The sequence below is a fragment of the Hemitrygon akajei genome, chromosome 16, assembly GCF_048418815.1.
Source record: "Hemitrygon akajei chromosome 16, sHemAka1.3, whole genome shotgun sequence".
Taxonomy (NCBI): Eukaryota; Metazoa; Chordata; class Chondrichthyes; order Myliobatiformes; family Dasyatidae; genus Hemitrygon; species Hemitrygon akajei.
The window spans coordinates 66,397,838-66,415,626 of record NC_133139.1 but is presented as its reverse complement, the minus strand read 5'-3'; the positions used below and the strand labels follow the sequence as shown (position 1 = coordinate 66,415,626).

Below are 17,789 nucleotides of genomic sequence, written 5' to 3'. Positions count from 1 at the left end.
AATGAAGTTAGATAAAATTGTTTGGCAGCTTTTAATTCCAAATCAATCCAAGCTGGTTTTTGGCTCTTATCGAGCCAAAAATATATCCAAAAACATAATTTTCAGATATTAACAGCCCAATAATACAATCTTAATTTAGGAAGAGCATGTCCACCATCTTTTTTAGATTTTTGTAAATAATACTTATTAATTCTTGGTCTTTGATTATTCCAAATAAAGGATGAATTAATAGAGTCAATTTGATCAAAAAATTTTTTTAGTTAAAAAGATAGGTATATTTTTTAAAAAATCTAGGTAACATCATCATTTTCACGGCATGGATACGACCTATTAAAGAAAGCGTAAGTGGATTTCATCTAGAAAATAGTTGTTTCATGGAGTCCATTAAAGGAATTACATTAGCCTTATAAAGATTTTATACTCTTTAGTAATCATAACACCTAAATATTTAAAAGAATTAACAATTATAAATGAAATATCATTATATATAAAAACAGGAGCATTTAATGGAAACAATTCACTTTTAGTCAAGTTAAGTTTATATCCTGAAAATTTTCCAAAATCTTTTAGTATTTCCAAAAGATCAGGAATTGATCCCTCAGGATTCGAAATAAAAACCAAAAGATCATCTGCATAAAGAGAAATCTTATGTATGGTCCCATTCATAGAAATACCATGAATATTTTTAGCTTCACGGAGTGTTATGGCCAAAGGCTCCAGTTCAAGATTAAATAATAAAGGGCTTAAGGGCCTAGTACCAAGTGAAAGTGAAATAAAGAAGACCTGAAATTATTAGCAATGACCATAGCAATAGGATTCTTATAGATCATTTGAATCTACCTATTGAAATTATTACCAAAACCAAATTTTTCTAATACTTTAAACAAATATGACCACTCAACTCTATCAAATGCTTTTCTGCGTCAAGAGAAATAACACATTGGGGTTCCTTAGATAATGATGAATATATAATGTTCATCAATCTTTGAACATTGGAGAAAGAGTAACAGCCTTTAATAAAGCCTGTTTGATCCATAGAGATGATATTAGTTAAGCTATTTTCCAAATATGTTAGCCATTGTCTTAGAGAGAATTTTTGCGATCCATATTTAATAATGAAATAGGTTGATAAGATAGACATTCAGCAGGATCTTTATCTTTCTTAAGGATTAAGGAAACAGAAGCTTCATAAAAAGAAGGTAAACTACCCTTCTCAAAGGATTCATGAAATATTTCCAAAAGGTATGGAGAAAGTAATCTTCCAAATTTTTTGTAAAATCCCACCGAATAACCATCCAGCCCAGGAGCTTTACCTGATTGCATTGACAACATAGCTTTCTGAATTTCATGCTCAGTAATTGGAGCATCAAGCATCTGTTGATCTTCAACAGTAGTTTGAGGAAATTTAATCTTATGTAAAAAAAGCCTTCATTTTGGAGGAATTTGCAGGAAATCGGGATCTATAAAGATCAGAATAAAAATCCTGAAAAATATTATTGATGTCTTCATGGTTACTTGCTTTATCTCTATTTTCCTTATGAATCTTTAAAATTTGTCTCTTAGCTCTAGCTGCCCTTAACTGGGAAGCTAAGAGCTTATTATTTTTATCCCCAAAAATATTAAACTAACTTTTCAATTTAAGCAAATATCCTTCAATAGGATAGGTTAATAATAAATTATATTGTGATTGTAATTCCACTCTTCTTTTAAACAAAACAACAGGAGAGGTTGCAATAATGTTATCTAAGTCTTCAATTTGTTTAGAGATTTTATCTAATTCCATTCTTGTCTGTTTCTTCAACTTAGCTATATATGAAATAATATGACCACACAAATAAGCTTTTAACGTATCCCAAATTACTAACTTTGAGACATTTCCTATATTATTAAAGAGAATAAACTCTTTTATCTGAGTTTCAATAAACTCAACAAATTCTGAACTTTGTAACAAATGTTCTGGAGAATGTCAAAGTGGTCTGGTAGAAGCAACATCTTTCAGTTCAAATATTAGGTTTAGAGGAGCATGTTCAGAGATAACAATTGCATCATATTCACATTTCTGAACATTGAATAGAAGTCGAGGGTTGACTATAAAATAGTCAGTTCTTGAATATTTATTATGAACATGTGAGTAAAAAAAATATTCTGTATCACTAGGATGCATACGCCTCCAAATTACAAGTAAGCCATAATCAATTAAAAAAGACTTAGTAAGTGATACAGAATGATTACGGTGTTGATGTTTGGATGATGACTTATCCATTAAACACCCACTAATAACATATATCCATTTAGATCAGGTAATAGAGCAGAGACAGCTTTAAAAAATGAGGGATAATTTGGTCCATAAATATTAAGCAAGACCATTTTCCTGTTATGAATTGTTCCTTTTATGATCAAAAATCTACCATTACTATCAGCTATAATATCCTCCTGGTTAAAAGGAATATTGGAATCAATAAAAATAGAAACACCTCCAATTTAACTTTGAGAGTTTGCATGAAACTGAGAATCCTCCCAAAATTTAAAAAATCGATTTTTATCACATAACCTGATATGCGTCTTTTGTGCAAAGATTATATCAGGTTGGAATCGGTTAATAGTTTTAAATATTTTCTTGCACTTAATAGGATGGCTCCAAGCATGGACATTCCAACTCAAAACATTTAACTGTTTAAATATCATCATGAGACTTTGTATCTAAAAAGAATAGTTAGACACATGTCAGGATAAGATAATCGAGAATGGCGGAGATAAACAACAGTAATAATAATTAGCGTACACTCTGGAATTCCATAATGGGGATAAAAAAGAAAAAAAGAAAGAAGAAAAAAATCCACCCAAACGACAAAGCCCGGAAATAAGTTGATATCAATCGATGCAAGCCCCAAAGAATGCATAAAAAGCAATTATAAACACCTGCCTAAATAAAAAGTAAAAATGAAAAAAATTCATTTCTCCCTCTTCCAGATATAAAACTCATTACAGTCGACATATAACTCAATATAATTGATTTGGAAGGAACATTTTTTGTTTAAAGAAAAATGACCTTCAATTTTGAGAATAACTTTCATAATATTAGATAAGTCCAAAAAAATTCTTGAAATATTTGCACAGAAGAAAAACAATCGCCACCTTTAAATTATCCAATCTATCTTTAAAAAGTAAAGAAATCCAGATAATTACTTAAAAGATCTTTACAAAAGCATACGGAGCAAAAAAGCAATTATTTCATCTAAATGCTACAAACAGAAAAAAAATTCTAGATGTTTCAAAGTTATCTACAGTCTTTCAACAGTTCTCCTGTTATGTCTTCTGAGGTTAAAACCATCCAGACCAGTCTGTTTCAGAGATAAAAGTACATTTTAAGGTAAAGGCTTTCTATAACCATCAAATCTTCTGATTTCATCACTGCTTACACCGTGAGACAATCAAACAGTTGAAATCATCCAAATTCAGGCTTCAGACTCGTCAGGCAGAGAATTAATAAAATGCAATGCTTCAGCTGAGTCATCAAAACTATGAACCCCAGAATTTTTGACAAAAAGCCTTAATTTAGCTGGGTATTGAAGTGATGGATACAGCTTTTTTTGATAAGCCATACACATAGCTGGAGCAAATCCAGAATGTTTCTTAACAAGTTCAGGAGGAAAATCTCACTTGGAACAACCTGACTGGGTTCTGATCCAGAGTCCAGGTTGATGCTGGGTGGTTCACTCCATTTTACTCTTCCTCTGTTTACAGTAAAGTTGCAAATGAGTCACTTGCTGGGTCATTTCAGAAGGTGGAAAGTGACAAACATTAGAGCCTGTGAAAGAAATGCTGCAAGGAGAGATCTTCTGTTTTAGGAGATGCCAGGGATTGACGTCTGGGTCAGTCCCTGGAGGAATAGGATGGCATGGTGCTGTTTGAGGGCAGCACAGTAATGTAGTTAGCATAACACTTTATAGCACAAGTGATCAGAAGATCAGGGTTTAATTCCTGACATTATCTTTAAGGAGTTTTTAAGTTCTCCCTGTGATCATGTGGTTTTCCATCAGGTGGTCCGACTTTCCCCCACATTCCAAAAAGACATTCGGGTCAGGGTTGGTAAGCTGTGGGCATGCTACATTGGTGCAGAAGTGTAGCAACACCGATGGGATGCCCAGCACATGTTCGAGCTGTGTTGAACATTAACAGAAACAACACATTTAATTGTATGTTTTGATGTACATGTGATAAATAAAGCTGATCTACATCTTTACCCAGAATGACAGGCAATTGCAGGCTGTTGTTGAACTGGAGGAAAGGATGGGACGAGACTGTAGGGACAGGAATGGACAACAGGAGAACGGGTGTGTGTGTGTCTACAGTGCCTGGGCTGTCACGTGTGGGGGGAGACATTGGGAGCTGTAGGAATGTGACGGCTCTCTGCACCACAATGAATAGACCGACGCAGAGCGGGTCCTCAGGAGAGGAAGGAAAGAAAACCCTTTCATATAGACTCAGCTCTCAGGTGGGGAGTCTGCAACCCACAACTTCCTGAGGTCCGAGTTCAGAGAGGAGGAGGGCAACTTCTGGAGGACCTGTGAGAATTGGAGGGGCATGGAGACCGTCCCCAATCATAGGCTCAATGACCAAAGACCCAACAATGAATTCACCAAGGTCAGAATTAGAATCAGGCTTAGCACACTGACATTCAGTATATGATGAAATGAATTCTTTTGTGGTAGCAGTACAGTGCAAACATAAAACTGACAATATGTTACAAAAATAAATAAATAGAGCAGAGGAGGAATAGTGAGGTAGAATTGATGGACCATTCATAAATCTGATGGCAGAGGAGAAGTAGCTATTCCTGAAATGATGGGTGTAGGGCTTCAGGCTCCTGTACCTCCTTCCTGATGGTAGAAATGAGAAAAGGGCATGTCCCAGATGGTGAGGGTCCTGAATGATGGACTCTCCCTTCTTAAAGCACCATGGCTTCAAATTGAAGACCTAGACCTACATTTGAGGAAATGATTCTTCTTCTCCACCCTCCGATTACTGAATGGTCTATGAATCCATGAACAATACCTCACTATTCTCTTGTACTGCTTATTTATGGATTTATTGTAATTGAAGGCCCAGAGAACAACAATAAATTCACCAATATCCAAGGCCCAAAGGAGGTAGATTTTCACTTTGTTGTCTCCACCGTTTCCCACTCCACCCAGAGCAGAGACGATGGAGAGGGACTGTGGGAGGAGGAGGAATCTATGAAGGATGAGGTTGTAGGAAAGCACCAGAGGTGGAGTTAAGAGAAGTTAGTTGGACTGAGAAGGTCAGGAAGATGGGGGTTGAAAGGAAAGTTAGGTAAGGAGAAGTAGGGTCTTAGGAGAGGTCAGGAATGGGTGTGTACCTCAGCAGAGTAGAGCAACTTTAGTAGAAATGGGTCAGCAGTAATGTCCTCAACAAGCCACCTTCATCTTCAGCGGGGTTCACAATGGAAGGAAACAGTGGGCAATAATGACTGTTCCTATAATTCCTTGGAATTGAACCTCAACTCAAAAAACTGAAGGAATATCCTTAGGACCAGGAGGCATTGACCTGGCCCAAAACAGGGTCGATGGACCAACAGAGACAGACTCCTTCTCCAATTCCCTGAGGTTCCAGTTCTTCTGGGCCTCCTACAACAGACATTGGTGAGTTGATGGGGGAAGAGGGGAAAGGGATTTGTGGTGTGATTTGCAATCCATTCCATGGTCATTCCATTGGAGATGATGACCCCTCCAGTCCCAGCCCCCAGAAGCTGTGCTGGTTGTGGGGAATATCTGGGCTGAAAGGTGGCCTTGCTTGGAGACAGTGATGTCCAGTGTCTGTGGGCAGTGAAGGTGACAGCTGCTCTAATGGGCTGCGCCAGTAACACATCTCATGGGTCTTCAGGTCAGTCGAGGACAGACCCCTGACGTAACACTGACTCGTGTTGCCACACCCATTTCTCTAGTATGACGGGGGGGGGGGCTCATTCCTCTCACCATGTGATAATCCATGTACAACCATCTTTCTACAGTTCAAAATCTCATTCACTTTTAATTATTACACAATGGACTCTTAATACAATAAGATTTATTTATTTAAGACACTTTTATTTTATGAATTTTGATCAATAGTCCAGTGATTTTCAAGCATGAACAAATTCATAAATAAAGAGCTTTATTCCTACTAAAAATATCATATTTATTTCTCGTATAGATGGTTTGAAAAGGGTTGTAGCGCTCAACACTGGCACTGAGTTTCCATTTATAAAGGCAGAAGAGGAGAGACGTGATGCTTCTCAGGTGCTGAGTTAGCCAATCACAGGAGACAATGGGAACTCAAATTGGTGTGTGTGTGTGTGTGTGTGTGTGTGTGTGTGTGTGTGTGTGTGTGTGTGTGTGTGTGTGTGTGTGTGTGTGTGTGTGTGTGTGTGTGTATTTCTCGCCTGTGTATTTCTGCTGCATATGTGCTTGAGGTCTATGTGTGCATGGTTGTCTTTTATGTGAGTGTTTGTGCACATGTGCATCTGTGTATGTTTCTGCTCTACATGTGCTTTAGGTCTGTGTAGTGAGTGCCTATGTGCGAACATGAATTGTGCACATGTCCAAGTTCTGTGCCAATCTACTACATGGGTTTTGTATCCGTTAGAGTCTGGTGTACATTGTGTATCTGATCTTTATGTCGAACGTCTACAGATGCAACATGTTAGGACAAGGTCAAGTTCAAATCTGGTATCTCACTGTGACTTCAGGTAAACTCTCAACAATGTTGGCACCAAAGTCATAAATCTCATAAGCAACAACAATCAAAATAACAGGATATCTGTGTAAAACTTGGAAATGTAGCAAAAATCCTGAAATTTATTTATAATCACACTCACCATAACAGCAAATATCACACATATTCTTATACAGACTCATTTTCATATGCACACACTTCTAGAATTCCAGTTGGATTCTGCCTTTTTACAAGCTCAGTACAAGCCAAATAATTCTGCTGGTGAGACCACTCCCGCAAAGTAGCTTTCCATTCTTGGCAGTGGGTCTTGAATCCACAATCTTCAGAGCCAGACGCACAGCGAGAGCGAAAGAGAATGAAAGAGAGTAACTCCACTAAGAAGAATCTTGTCATTGGGTCATGAATGAGTCTGATTGTATTACTTTATAAGTCTAGATAAAACAAAATGAGATTGCTATTATTTGTCTTGCTCCAGACAAAATTGGGTTAAGACCAAATTTAAGGAGGTAAAATTCTTCTATTTACTGCCCTGGGGGTTCTGCCAGAAGAGTCAAAGCTCCTTGGGATTCATGGTCAGCAGGAGGGCTTGAATGGGAACAAGAACCACAGTGTGCTCATCACCTGTGTTGGCCCACAATGGTCTGTTGGAAAGCTGGTGCCTACTCATGTGTGGTGGGCAGAGGATGGGGCAAGGCCAAGCTACCTTGCCGAGACCCTGCAGACACCACTCCCAGCAAGGGGAGCAAACTGACTTGTTATTCAATCATCAGATCTCATGCAACAGCAGAGGGCAGCAAAAAAGCCAAGTGGAGGCAGAAACAATCTCATTATTTCCATGGATTAGAGTTTCAGCTGTGTGGGTTCACTGTCCATTGTCAGGAGCAGTAACCCCACCAATGTGGGACTTAAATAGGTGGTTCGGGGATGGGGTGTGGGTCTCGAGCTGAGATCATGAGAGGATGTTGTAGGAATCCAGCAATGTGTCGGGCCCACTATTGTCATCAAGTGATTCACAGTCATAGATTTCCTTATCAGGAGACAAATCGTTATGGATCAGTCATAACATCTCCTCCTCACTGACAGTCAAGGATGTGTGCTGAGCTCATGGCTCTAATCTGTCCAAACTCCTGTGGCTAGGCCCTGCTCAAATACCATCTACTTCATTAGGAGTTCGAGGAGACTCAAGAAGGTGCATCCATCTTTAAAGACCCTCACCATCCGGGACATGTCTTCTTCTTGTTACCACCATCAGGGATGAGGATAGGAGTCTTCTATCATCAGATTTCTGAACACACCATGAACTCTATCCAGTTGCCTTTTGCATTATTTACTTTGTAACTCTTAGTAACTTTTATGTAATGCAGAGTTCTGGGACCAGAAATTAAGTAATTTCACAACATATGTCAGTGATAATAAAACTGTGTTGCAGGGGAAAGAATTGTGAGGGCTAATAATTAATAAATAGTGATGTGTGTTGTTCTAATGTGGAAACAGGAAACCGCAGACTAAAGTAGAGACATTGAATGCAGCAGCGATGCTGCCCAAGTTTCAGGGACTTCACTAATTATAAAATAGCATGTCCTCATCATTGTGTCAGAAAATTGGATTTATTGCTATACCTGTGGTAATCATTTTATTCTGCAATCTGGAACTTGTCTGTTCCTCAATTAACTCTTCGTCTAGATGTCATTCTGTTGTCAAAATGTACTTTTGCAGGTAATCTCATCAACTGAGAATGTAAAAGCTGCATCAAATTCATGTTCAGCTAGATCAGCTTTGCCTGGTTTCCTGGTGTTTAAATGGTTAATTTAATATCAGAGAAAGTATGCAGAATATAGCCTGAAACTCTCAGTCTTCGCAGACATCCACAAAACAAATTACACCAAGGATTGACTGACAGGAATATGAGAATCCCAATGGCCCACCCTCCCCCTCCCATGCACAAGTAAATGTCCTCCCCCTCAGCTTCCTCCAACACTTGCACCAGCAAAAGCACTGACACTGCTCCACCTCACCCCCGGCCAACATGCAAGCAATAGCATGGTGTGCATCGGTTTTTAATTGATTTGCCCATTATTTCAAATACCATCTCTGAGATCTTTCAGGTTGTTCCAAGAAACTGATTCTGAAATCTGATACTGATACAGCATGGCAACAGGCCTCGTCACGAACTAGCCTATACCAACCAGGATGCCCCATCCAAGCTTATCCCATTTCTCTAAAATTTTCCTATCCATTTTCATCCAACTACCGTTTAAAAGTTGTTTTTGTACCTAACTCAAGCAATTCCTCTGGCTGCTCATTCCACATGTATACTACAGTAAATGTGGCTGGTCTGGTTCAGTTAGTTAATGGTGACAGCTCCAGGATGTTGATGGAAGGGACTCAATGACATCATTGAATCTCAGGGATAAGTGGATTGATGTGCTCTTGATGGAGGTGGTGATTGTCTGTGAATTATTTCCCACTTCTCAGCCCATGCCTGATTGGAGGAATGAAGTTCCTGAAACATTCACTCTTTCTCCTTCTACAGATGTCAAAAGAGAACCATTACTGCCATCGACCCAAGACACTCAGTTTATTTCTGCCTCCGCGGACACAGCCTGACCTTCTGAAGATTTCTGTCCTTCTGGATAAAGCTTCTCACCTCAGTAATGCTCATCTCCATCTCTGTGGACATGATGGTGATGCTCTTCCGTTTACTGATCAACCATTTCCGTAATTCATTAACCACCTTCAATAAAATGAGAATGATACTTTAGTCACACCCAGTTTTAATGGATTTTATTTCTACACAATAAAATTGTTTGATTCTTTGTGCTAATTGTGAATTTTGCACCTTTTTTCCATTTTCTGATATTTATTTTTGCAATGGTCCTCTCTATTTTTGTAATGATGATGTAAGTGTCATAACACAGTTATGAGTGGTGAGAGAAACCTTTACACACTAACTATTATTTTGTAGCATGCTATAAAGAATTTGTTAATTCCTACCTAGTAGAATAAAACTATCTTTCAATCACCCTTCAGAGTCCCAAGGCCAAGTAAGAATTACAATTTACGTAGTCACTGTGTCCCATTGGCACCTTCAGTGGATCACTCAGAGAGAAGGAAATCTCCAAGATACTCGGTCAGATAGGATTAGACTTTCTACATTGCCTCCCACGGAAGTAGTTCATGGAACTAATACTGGGACTGGAAAGTGCTTTGAGGCTTACAGGAAGCAGATTGCTCAGGTGTCATGCCAAATCACCAACATCAAAAGAAGAGGATAGATTCACATATCAAAAGTGTAAATTAATGTGCAGAGGCAACTTATGATCCAAGTACATAACTCTCCATGCTATCATCTTCAAGGATTTCTGAAACTGCTTGTCAAGGGCTCCTTGTCCCTCAAAATTCTTTCAGAACATATCATTCATTGTGTATATCCTACCCTTACTTGTTCTCATCACTTCACACTTACCATCGTCAAATTCCATCTGACACTATTCTGCCCATTTTGCTCACTGATCAAGGTCTGGCTGTAGCCTGAGACTGTGCTCTTCACTACCCACCACACCACCAAATTTCTTTTATCAAAGAGGAATGAAATGATCTTTGAAAAAAACTTACAGAGGCAGAGAGCTTCTGGGTAAGAGGATGAAAGGTTATAAAGGGGGGGGGGATGAAAATGAAGATTGGAGGTCACAATCACATCAGCCTGATCAGATTAAATGGTGAAGAAAACCTAAAGGACCATGTGGCTGACTCTTGCTTCAAATTCATGCTTCAGTAAAAGACTCTCTAACCATTCATCACTATGATGATTATATGTGGAGAGTAAGATCAGGAGGAGAAATTCATAGATTTATGGAGTCATACAGTAATACAGTTTGGATAGAGGCCCTTCGACCCAACAAGCTCATGCCAACCACGATGCCCACCCGTTAGTTCCAAATTCCTGTGTTAGACCATGAGACATTGAAGCAGAATTAGTCCATTTGGCCCATTGAGTCTGCTCCTTTCAACCCCCATCCCTCAAAGCCTCAACCCTCCATGTACATATACAAATACTTCTTAAATTATACTACTGTACCTGCCTCAACCACTTCTTCTGGCAGCTCATTCCATTTACTCACCATCCTCTGCTACTTAGGTCCCTTTTTAAATTTTTCCCCTCTCACCCTAAATCTATGTCCCCTAGTTCTGGTCACCCCAACCCTCTGGAAAAGACTTATCACCCATTTTATACAGTATATGTTTCTCATACTTTTAAACATTTCTGCAAGGTTGACTCTCGTTTTCCTACGTTCCAAGGAATAGAGACCTAAGCTGGTCAACCTCTCCATATAACTCAGGCCCTCTAATCCGGAAACATCTTCAAATATTGTCTGCACTCTTTCCAATTTACCATGACTTTCTGATAACAGGGTGACCAAAAGTATTCCAATTGCATCCTCACCAACAACTTATGAAACTGCAAAATTATGTTCAATAGCCAATGCTCATTGCCCTGACTAATGTAGGCCAGTGTGCCAAATGCCTTTTTCCAAACCCTGTCCACCTGACACTGCTTTCAAATTCATACTCCTAGGTTCCTCTGTTCCTTTACATCCCAGTTGCCCAAACATTCACAGTATGTGTCTGTAGGGAAGAGATTCTTACCCGGCGATTGCAAATGCAGTAAATGAGGAAAACGAACAGACCCTGGAGACTGTTGATGACCGTGAATAAGTGGGAGAACACTGCAGTGCTCTCATTAACTTGAAATATTCCAAAGATCCACGTGGTTCCCAAAACAAACATCCGTGCTGCAGCTTTAATGGTTAGGGTTCTGTAGAGAAGAAGGAAAAAGAAACCAGGTGAATAAAAATCACAGGAATGATGAAATTCCTTTCATGTGGGATCTTTCATACCCACAGGACTTTCTCAGCAGCCAACAGCACATTCTTGTGTTTATTGGATCCATTGCTGGGCCCCAGGCATCACTGGAAAGGATATTGCTTATTGCATCAAAACTGCCCTTGAGAAGGCGGTGGTGTGTCACTGCCTGGAAGTGCTGCTTTCCTTCTGGTGCAGGTGCTCCCATGAAATGGTGGGAAAATGAGTCCCAGGATTTAGACTCAGTTACAGCAGAGGAGCAGTGATATATTTCCAATTCAGGGTTCTGTGCTACATAAGACAAGAAGCAGGTGCAGATGTTGCTTCTTTGAACCTTCCCTGTCATTTGGTAAGGTCATGGTTGGTCTAATCTTGGTTTCCACAATACTTTCCTGCACTCCGCAAACTCCTTGACTCTCATTAACTCCATATCTGCATCACGCTGGGGTAGATATTCACGATCTTTCAAGTGTTATGTGTGATGAACAAACCTGATGGAAATGGGGTCCAGAGCTGAACACCCCCCCCCCCCGGGAACTATGTTGCTAATGAGAGAGAGAGAGATGAAGAACAGAGGTAGAGGCATCTGCTACAGATAAGAGAGAGAGAGACGGATGAGTTAAGTATTATGGCTTCTTCACTGATGGAAAAGTAAAAAATCTTTTGCTACGAGGACACTTCTTTGCTCTTTAACGTTCTTGCTGAGACAGCAGGGAGTGGACCAGTTTGATGGACATGGACATATTGAGTTGATGGATGGCTGATATCCTGTCAGTGGGGATAAAAGACGGGTCTGGGGAGACACCCTCAGACACACCAGTGGACACTGAAAGAGCGTTGTGCACCCACAGGAAGGTGGGGGCCTGGAGGATCGGTTCAGGAGAATCGGTCCGGAGTACGGTGGATGAAGGCAGACCGGTGGGGACTTGTGTGTGTGTCCACCCTTGCCTGGGTGACGAGTCCATCACTGAAGAATGGTCTAGCCAGGAACGGAAGGGTCACAATCGGTGACCCCAACGGTACAACGGAACAAGAAGACGACGGAAGGTTTGCCTGCTGCAGCTGCTCATCTCTTGCTCGCTCTCTCTCTCCAACATTGCAACACAACAACAACTACCTCAGCACGAACTGAACTGAACAGAACTCTATATTCCCTTATGACTATTCTTTTACCCCTAGACTTTGATAGAGCTTGGTTTTGATTCTTATTCTTGCACTTCTGTATTTATCATTGCTAACCTATTTTATATGTATATTTGCATTTTTGATACTGTTTTGCTTAGTTTACTAATAAACACCTTTAGTTACAGTACCAGCAGACTCCAACATATCATTCCATTTCTGCTGGTCTGGTAACCCAGTTACGGGGTACGTAACACAAGTAAAAAAGTCTCTCCTGATTCCATTTTGTAATGTGTCACCCCCTATCCGGAAAGTGTTCATTACTCTAAGTAATGAACACCATCCTCTCACACCTTCTCTATCCCCTTCATAATCTTCTATTTTGCAAAGTGGGCCCTTCTCACCCTTCTAAACTATAATGAGTGAAGTTCCATTCTGCCTAAAAGTCTCTCGAACATCAACCCAGCCTAAGAATCAGCCTGGTAAACCTTCTCTGCAGAGCACACCAGTCAATTTGTGCACAAACTGCAACACAACAATATAAGATCATCTGGTCATGTTGATGTTGAGTAAGTTGGCGTCTTCTTTTCATGAAAAAGCTAGAAGCCAGAATGTGGGTTTCAGATGTCTGATGTGTCGGACACTCAGGATAGACCAACAGGTTATTGCCTTTGGCCTTTGAACATCCCTCAGTGTTGATAGACAGGATTAAATCAATTGAATGATAGAGCCCCTAGCTAATCAAGTTAGGAGAGACAGGGCTAGAGATGCTTTACTTGTGTTTAGGGTGACTGATGCATTTGGCTGTGCTGCTGCCAAGCACCCCCAGCCCCATAACCAAGAATGGATCCTGAGGGTGAGTGGGAAGAAGCCTTCAGGGCTGTTCAGAATCACCTCATCTGTCTATGCAGATCTGTATCGCAGAAGGAGTTCTTCTGTCATAAAGTCCAAATGCCTTCTGAAAACCCAATGGCTCCTCCTTCTCTACCTTATTTATTATTAGATTCACGATAGGAAACATGAGTTTCCCTTCATGATACAATGTTGGCTCTGCCTGGTCATGCTCAGATTATTGAAGTGCCTCCTGAATGAGACCTTAATGATGTGTCCCATCTTTTGGTGATACCATCACCTTACATTGTCTGTGCGCCTGTTCCTGGTCATTGGGTTTGAGGGTAAGTGGCAGCAACCGTGTCAGTCCTGACACTGTTCTCACATAGCATGTACACAAGAACATTTCCACCAGCAATTGCCGGCCAATAACCTGACTAGCTCCCCACTTCCAGTGTCACCATCAGCAAAGATCAGCACCATGGACAGAGACCCTACCTGGGAACCTGGAATCCCACTCACTCACCAGGATCAACTGTAAAACAAAATACTAATATAAAAGATAGAGTTAATTTGTTGTTACTAATCAACAAATATCATGATATACAGTCAGTAGTCACTTTATTAGACACACCTGTAAACCTGTTTGTTAATGCAAATATCTAATCAGCCAATCATGTGGCAGCAATTCAATACATAAAAGCATGCAGACATGGTCAAGAGGTTCAGTGGTTTATCAGAATGGGGAAGAAATGTGATCTGGGTGACTTTGAATGTGGAATAATTGCTGGTGCCCTGATGGGGTGGCTTGTGTATCTCAGAACTGCTGATAGATACCCTAGGATTTTCACGCAGCACAGTAATTAGATAAGGGAATCTCAACTGAAGTTCCATGAAGGGCGCTAGAGATCATGATTAAAAAATAAACATCGTGGTTTGAACTTCGCGCAATACTCACAGTGGTGAGCAGTGATCAAGCAGCCCCTCCAGCAATCTCGTTCGAGGTCTCTCAGCCCAGTGTGGCATTGCACAGTCGGACCGTGTTTGTTTGCATGAGTCCATTCTCAGTTCTTAACGCCATATAAAAAGTGATAAAAGATGAGCGCTGTATTGCGCGAGCGGGAGGATGGGAAGCTTATAATTGGTGAGGGCTGTATTGCACGGAGGAGAGGATGGTAGGCTGATAAGGAGTGTGAAGTGTGTTATCCAAATATTGAATGAACTCACCCAATTTGGGCTGTGACGTCAGCCTCTCCATCCCTAATCACCTCTCCCAACTTCCCCTTATGGGAGTAAACAAAGTCTGCCGGTGTAGTCTAAAATTGGAAGGAAATTGTGGCGACTTTTGAAGAGGAGGTGTGAATTGGGAGAGGAGAATTCTAGGCCTAGCCCTACGAATAATTCTGATAAGGTTAATGATGAAGAATTACAATCTTCTGAATCATTTCACTGAAGCAACAACGGACACAAAAGTTCATCTCTTTTAACAAAACGATTCGAGTCTATTTAAACAACAAATACACAAAGTACAAACATTTACAAAACAGTGAATACATTCAAATTAAAATATGATTATTACTGTCTAAAAAACAGTCAGTTCCCTGGGGAGGGGGTACCACCGCTTTCAGAAATCCCCCACTGTACCATTGTGATCGTATGCTCCTTCTCCATGGTCAGCCGGACACGAACATATCCTCGGTAGAGGGGAGGCAGTAGGCACTGGTGGAGTTCTCGACTTTTCGCCGCCTAGACCCGTTATGGCCATCTTGGCCAGGCTCAGGAGTAAGCCCACCAGGTAAACCCCTCCCGTACTGGGGGCCCGCATACAAGGAGCGCGGGGCTGAAGTGCAAACAGAACCTGAGCAGCAGCCGCTTCAGATACTCAAACAGGGGCTGCAACCTCTCACACTCCACATAAGCCTGGTACACTGACTCCTCCCGGCCACAGAATGGACAGGTGGACGGGGTGTCAGTGAACCTGCTTAAAGACCTGTTGCACAGTACCGCCCAGTGCAACACCTTCCACTCCCCAGTGTACAGGGGAAGGACCCCTGCGTAAAGAGGTTTCCACTGGGGACCTCTTTCACTGACAGATTGTAAAACAGTTCACCAAGGTGAGTCTGATTGGCAGACAAAGGCAAGGAAGTGAAAGGTGTGCAGGAGCACAAGAAATGCTTCGGAGAGTGGCAGAAGAACACGGTGGACACCCCTGCAAGATGGTTCACATTGTGTGGGACCCTCTCCCATGTGGTGATCGGGTGGTGATGCAGCCAAAACCCCTTCAACACCCACTGTGATAGGATGGGGACCAGTCCCCCTAGAAGCTAGAGCACCCCTCTCCACTAGTGCAGGAACACCCTGTCTGGATGAGACTAGACTCCATTCTCAACAGCTCTCGGTAAAAGTGTGGCAGTTTTCTCAGAGTGACAGGGCTGATGCTGCCCACTGGAAGCCTCCTGTCCTCCTGCAGGCAGAGAAAGTGTGTCGTCTGGAGGGTGGTCGCTATTCAGGTATATCTGCAGGGTACTGACGTGGAGAGCTGCCAGCCGGGGTGTGCACACGCACCAATGACCTCGGTGCTCGGGACCGCAGCAGAGACCCAGAAGTCGTCCACCAGCCTCCACTGGGTCCTGGAGGCAAAAACAGTCAGCGGGTCTCAAGTAATCAATGGGTTTTACATGGATCGGTGATCCATGTTGTCCTACTCCATTGTGCCTAGTCTGTAGCAAACAACTTACAACTTTCGATATGGCTCCCGCAAAATTTAAAAGACGCTTAACTACAAACCACATCCATATGACATGAAAAGGTGTTGATTATTTTGAATGACTATTGGAATCTCAAAATAAATAGATGAAAGCTTTTGAAAATAAATTCACAGTCAGTAAAAGGGTTCAAGAAGCAAATTATTTGGTAGCACGAAGACCAGTTCAATTGAGAATATTTAAAAAAACTGTGTAAAAACCTAACCAAAGAGCACACAAATCTCCTGTTTCATTCAGAAATCCAGTGGCATAGTGGTGGAAGTGTTCTCAACAGGGTGCTTGAGCTGAAGGTTGAATTGCAGGAGTACTTTCAAGAAAATCTAGTAGGCTAGATTTTGCTAAGTGTTTTGAAGATGAAGAAAGGTTGCAGAAACTAGCCTACATAACATACATTTTTCATCATATGAAAAAGTTGAACAAGGCCCTGGAGAAAATATTTAGCTTAACTATCTGTTTATTTCAAGAAAGCCTGGCTAAAACTTCATTCTCTGCTCAAAAGAGCACTGACAATTGTTTTTGGATGATTATATCTACAACTTACTGATCATGATAATGTACTGTGAGCTCTAGATATAATAGTTTATATGCAGGGGCTCCTAGAGACCTGAAAATTATTTCAAGGGTTCCTCTAGGACAAAAATGTTGAGAAAGGCTGATCTAGAGTTTACAGAGAATGGAAAAAAAAGACAAAAAAAAAGTAGTTCTGTGTGCAAAAACACCTTGTGAGGTCAGAGGAGAAAGGAGAAAGGCCTGACTGGTTCAAGCTGAAAGAAAGATAACAGTAACTCAAAGAACCACACATTACAACAGTGGTGTTCAGAAAAGGTTCTTTGAACACACAGCACATCAAACCTTGAAGCAGATGGGCTACAGCAGCAGAAGATGCTGGTGCGTCTAATAGATATGCCTAATAAAGTGACCATTAGTATGTCAGTGGTAGTAAATTTTTTCAGTGCTAACAAACCTGATTATGATTCTGAAAGGTGAGGTATGTGCAAGGAGAACTTGGTGTTCCCTCCCTATAATTATCTAAAGAGGATGCAAGTTCATATATTTACTTTGTAACATCAAGGATGCCTCAGACATTTGGGACCTAGCCACATGGGTCACGTGCTGTTGGCTCTCAGTAGGAGTGTCTCTGTGTTTTGCCAGGTCACGAACAACAGCAGCTTCCATGTCAGGACTCTGCCCCATGTCAGGGTCCCGACAGGCTGGGCTAGTGATGGACACATAGTGGAACATAGAATAGAGTACATGGCACAATACAGACCCTACAGCCCATGATATTGTGCTAAACTTTTCACCTTCTCCAAGATTAAGCTAACCCTTTCCTCCCACATAGGGCTTCAATCATCTTTCATCCATGTGCCTATCTAAGAGTCCCTCAAATGCCCCTAATGTACCCCCCTCTACCACCAGCCCTGTTAGTGTATTCCACACTCACACCACTCTCTGTGTGAACAACTTACGTCC

General features: G+C 41.1%; 1 protein-coding gene across 1 annotated transcript in view; it reads right to left on the bottom strand.

The window, feature by feature from the left end:
* Positions 1-6,837: 6,837 nt before the first annotated feature.
* Positions 6,838-17,789, bottom strand: part of LOC140740135 (uncharacterized) — a 125,351-nt gene continuing 114,399 nt past the window's right edge. Inside the window, exons 32-34 of the mRNA XM_073069071.1 lie at positions 11,383-11,551; positions 9,383-9,469; positions 6,838-7,166 (exon numbers count right to left, since the gene is read on the bottom strand). Of these exons, the coding sequence (XP_072925172.1) occupies positions 7,125-7,166; positions 9,383-9,469; positions 11,383-11,551 (298 nt within the window). The 3' untranslated portion in view covers positions 6,838-7,124. The remainder of the gene's footprint in view (positions 7,167-9,382; positions 9,470-11,382; positions 11,552-17,789) is intronic.